This window comes from Corvus brachyrhynchos, unplaced genomic scaffold, assembly GCF_000691975.1.
Source record: "Corvus brachyrhynchos isolate BGI_N302 unplaced genomic scaffold, ASM69197v1 scaffold91, whole genome shotgun sequence".
Classification (NCBI taxonomy): Eukaryota; Metazoa; Chordata; class Aves; order Passeriformes; family Corvidae; genus Corvus; species Corvus brachyrhynchos.
The window spans coordinates 3,262,478-3,267,080 of NW_008236442.1; the positions used below are offsets into that span (position 1 = coordinate 3,262,478).

General features: G+C 45.9%; 1 protein-coding gene across 4 annotated transcripts in view; it reads right to left on the reverse strand.

Moving 5' to 3' along the window:
* Positions 1-11: 11 nt before the first annotated feature.
* The window catches only part of FRMD4B (FERM domain containing 4B), a 113,953-nt gene continuing 109,361 nt past the window's right edge, over positions 12-4,603 (reverse strand). For all 4 annotated transcript variants that reach the window (XM_017747215.1, XM_017747216.1, XM_008643599.2 and 1 more), the window contains exons 21-23: positions 3,890-4,603; positions 3,181-3,313; positions 12-1,725 (exon numbers count right to left, since the gene is read on the reverse strand). The exon at positions 3,890-4,603 is cut by the window's right edge and continues 119 nt beyond it. In XM_017747215.1, coding sequence (XP_017602704.1) covers positions 1,605-1,725; positions 3,181-3,313; positions 3,890-4,603 — 968 coding nt within the window. In that variant the 3' untranslated portion in view covers positions 12-1,604. The remainder of the gene's footprint in view (positions 1,726-3,180; positions 3,314-3,889) is intronic.

The window sequence follows — 4,603 nt, forward strand, 5'->3', positions numbered from 1 at the left end:
GAATTCCGAAGTGGTTTTGGTAACACACTTTTTAGTTTATTGACCTATACAAAATAATAGGTCTAAAAAATTCAGGAGTAGTAAAAGAATAAGCAAAAAGAGCTTTCGCATTTCTAGAAGGCTATACAAATATGCAAAACCAAGGAAATAAGTTATTTTTTATTTTGTTTTTTCGTTTAATTCCAAATCGCGACTCTAATAATACAAACGACTAAGTACCAGCTTAACAAGTGTGTCCTTCTGTATATATTACATGCTCTGGAATATTGGTAAAAAAAGTCAAAAAAGTTTATCAGAAACTTTTCTATTCACAATATGAACAAGGAGTAACTAATCCTTTGTATAAAAGAACAAAAGAGCACCATTTCTGGAATCCTGAAGCACAGTACAGCTGAGAAACGAGAGAGATTTTACCGTATGCAGACGAGTCATCAGGAATCAGGCAGGATAACCCCATGCCAATTTGTTCCTACAGATGGATGACCTGAGGTAGGTTTATCCCTCTTAAATCAAGACTGCAGTCGCAGGGTTTTTTTCCTACACAAATGGTTCTGTGAAAACGCTGTTCTGTCACTCAGTGACTTTGCAACGCACCTGGCAGTTCAGGTGACTCGCGGTACAATCCTAATGCCCCCCATTTTAAGGCACCCACTTGGCTGTTTGTGTTTGCATCCAACTTAAAATACTGGCCATTGCTATCAAATTGTTCCCTGGGGCTCTCCACTGTGGATCCTCGACCCACTGAGGCACAGCAACGTGTCACTGTCACCTGGTGAACAGCGGTCACCGTGCAGCCACCGTGAAAATTTGCCTGCTCCTCCACACAGTGAAGTTGTACCATGGAGAGGTCATTAAATGGGCTGCTATTAATTATGCTTTATGGTGGAAAAGAGAGTTCAAAGTTTACTGCTTCTGTTTCCAAATCCACAACTACCTATAGTTTTACATGACATATTGTGTCAGCATTTTTTTGCTTTCCAGAACTTGCTTGTGGTGCTAACAAACACTCTTAACAACACCCCAAAAACTGGACAGACTCATTCAAACCTCCATAATAAAAAAATTCCAGCCTTCCTTCAAGTAATGTTCCAATACTGATTCAGTCACCCTTTGCCTCACTCATGCACACAGTATCTATCCTTCATAAGCCTATGAAACTCCTTCCAGGTCCTCATAAGCCATGGCAGAATAAATTTTCATTTTTTCTTCTTCTTTCAGACATCAGACTTGTGCTCCTAGAATTTTCCATAAGAGTCTCCTTTTCACATTTTTTTTTCTCTGAGGTTTGCCTTCAACACCTTCCAGTCTTTCCAAAAAGTGCTTGCTATATATAAATACTTCAACCAAGTGCTGCATCTGGTCATAGATGAACTGTGGCTTGCCCTGGCTCCCATGGGCTGTATGAATTCACAAAGAAACGCCATTTGTGGAAAGACTTTGTCAGTTTGCTACAGTCCCCCTCTTAATGCTGAATTCAACCTTTCCCAGCAAAACAGCCCGCTTCCTCTTTTTGTTCCTTTTGCAAGTTCCACCCGAGGTCCGCCTCAGCGCCGCAGCATTTTGTGCAAGGCACGCAGGGGTAGGAAGGAGGGGCTGCACTGGGGCTACACGAGCGTCCCGGGCTTGGAGTCCTCATGCCAGTACAGCCTCTGCTCACTGCTCGGCAGGTCTTCCTCCAAGCCATCCTCCTCGTCACCGCCCAGCTGGCTCGGCTCTGCGTACGTCCTGGAAGGCAGACACGGCACCGGGATCAGCTGAGGGTCTTCCCCAGGGCCCCTAAAGACATGCACCTCCCTTGGGCTCAAAGCTGTGCTGGTTATTTTCAGCTTGCCTCCAAACACAAACTCATTTTTTTGGGCTGCAATCAGTAGAATTGTGTGCAAGAGGGATCTCAGCTGCTCAAAACTGTCATAGAATTGCAGACTGATTTGGCTTGGTGGGACCCTAAAGATCATCTTGTTCCAGCCCCCCTGCCCTACGTGGGGACACCTTCCACTAGACCAGGGTGCTCCAAGCCCCATCCAACCTGGCCTTGAGCTCTGTTAAGACTGTTGGGTGTATTAATTGCTTGTTTGCCATGATCACATTAAAGTAGAAAATAAAGCAGATGGACAATCAGACAAGTGATTCAGAATATGGAAAATTAATAGCTAATGAACCTCATTTAGATAAAGCTGCTAATATAAGCAGAATTTTCAAAGCTCAATTATAAGAAATTAAGAAATTAGTAGAAACAGTATTTTTAAACACTGTTGCCATAGATATTTTAAATCACTTCGATAAAACAGCCCATAGCACTTAGCTGAGAAAAAAAAAAGGATCTAGCAGCAGCTTTTATGTATTCCCTTACACTTTCATTTATTTTAAAACAAACAAAATTAAAAATTCAGTATTTTCACACAAGTCGGTCTGGCAGCGAGCACAAACTGCAACCCACAAAGCAGGAGGCACACGTGGGGTACTCATTACACTGAGCATAAGTGTATTTAAATGTGATGGCATTTGTGGGGGCAGAGTCATTCCCCAGGGCAGGAGATTTCTGTCCTCACAGCCAAGTGTTCTACAGTGGAGGAGACCCATCAAAAACGCCACAGAAGCAGCGAGAGCTGCAGGAATTCCTGCAAGGACTAAGCAGACCCTGGGCTCTCTGCAGCCCTTGACAGAGCCCCCACAAGCAGGGGGGCCTGTGCAAACAGCAGCACAACCCCCACGGCTCCTGGGTCCAGCTCTGCCAAGGGAGATTCCTTGTTTTTCCAGAAGTTTATCAGCACAAGCACTACAGCTTCAGAAACCCAACAGGACTGTGTCCTGCCAAACTGCAGGGGTTCAGGATGGAGCCCCCCACCAGAGGGACTGGGCTCACTGTGAGCTCTGCCTGCAACACTGCCCAGGGCATCACAGCTACAGGGAGTGGAACATCTTTGATTACCCAGCTGCAGCCAGAGGAAAAGGTTGTGCAACCAGTGAGTTCATTATGACTGCTCCCCCAACTTCCTTCAGTGTTGGGGTACAGTTAGTGGTGGTACAGCTGATCTGCTCCACACAGAAAACCTGCTCTCACGTCAATTCTCTAAGTACTCTTCACCCTGGCTCTTTGAAATCAAGCTGATTTGCTCAGAAGTTTTAAGAGCCTGTGACATGCAGGAGGAAGGGCAGAAAATCTTCATATATTTTACTCACCTGCTCTGCAAAGGAAGGTTGCCATAAACATTCCCATAACAGCTGGCATAGGAGGAATGAGACAACGTATCGTAGTCTGAAAGTCCCAGTGCAAGGGGGTTTCTCCAGTTCCCAGCAGCGTTTGTAGAAGATGCTGCAATTAAAAAAAGGATTACAACAAATTAGACTTTTCTTCAGCTAATCAGCTGAGGCAAACAAGACAATTCTCATCAGCGATCTCTGGGGTTTTTCAGGGCACATAGGCAGACAACACAAACATAAAATACGATTTACAAGCCCTGTAGGGAGGAAAGCACTGTACAGGTGGTATCCTGGAGCTTTAAAAATGCTTTCTGACACATTCAGTGATGTTCATCGGGCTATATTTGGAAGCCATCACAGCCACTGCGTTTACATGGCATGAAGCTTTGTACACTGCGTCTAGTTGCTAAATACACCTGTCTGAAACTCAAATGCTCTTTGCCCTTCTCTGGGTTACTGTACTTACACAAAGAGCAAAAGGTCATTTTACACTTGGGAGACGATAACAAGCAAGACCTTCCTTCCAAGAACAGAACAAGATCCTACTTGGTTCCTCATCCACCTTTCAGGACAAAGCTCTGGCCTGGCTTCCACTCTGCTGACTTCACTGAGGGAGTTGCAGGGGACAGAACTGAAAGCACAGCAGGAACTTACAAAAACATTCAGCACAGCTGAAATCAGACATTACCTGAAGAGAAAGATGACACCCGACTGCTTGGCGAGCACGGCGTCTGCAGACCAGCAAAGCCCAAACTCCTCTGAGACCCTCTGTCAGACTCAAAGCCTGCCTGCAGGCTGTGACCCTGCTCCTTCTGGCTGGAGGCACGCTGGTACCAGCCACGGAGATGCTCTGCTACTAAGGCCTTGTGAATGTTTTTGGTTATGTGCTCCGTTTTAGCAACTTGCTTCCTCGGGAGCCTCAGGGTTGCGTATGGGTTGTGTGGAACTCTGTCCACCTTGTCCTCGTGGTAGGACTGGAACTCCCTGTATCGGTCATATCCGTAATGTGCCGATGAGCGGTAGGAGGGATTGACACTGTACTGCCCCTCCGTGTCACTCTCATAAACATATCCTCCGTTGTAATAAACGTCAGCTTCAGTGTACGGGGAGTATCCAGAAATATAGTAATTAGTGGAAGGCTGCTCCTGATTTTTCTGGAAGATACCATTGCGGACATCCTTATGGGCCAGGTTTGGCATGCTTCCCGAACTTGCAGCAGAAATATTGTGTTTCTTCGACCGTCTTCGACCCCTGGTCCTGTTGTCGAGGGTCTGAGTGGTGTAATATGGATTAGGAGTGGGTGTCACGCAGTAATACTCTGCACTTGACTGGCTGGTGTAGGATGATCCATCGTCCAGGATCTCTGTGCTGCTGCTCCGCTGGGACTTGGACAGGGAGAAGG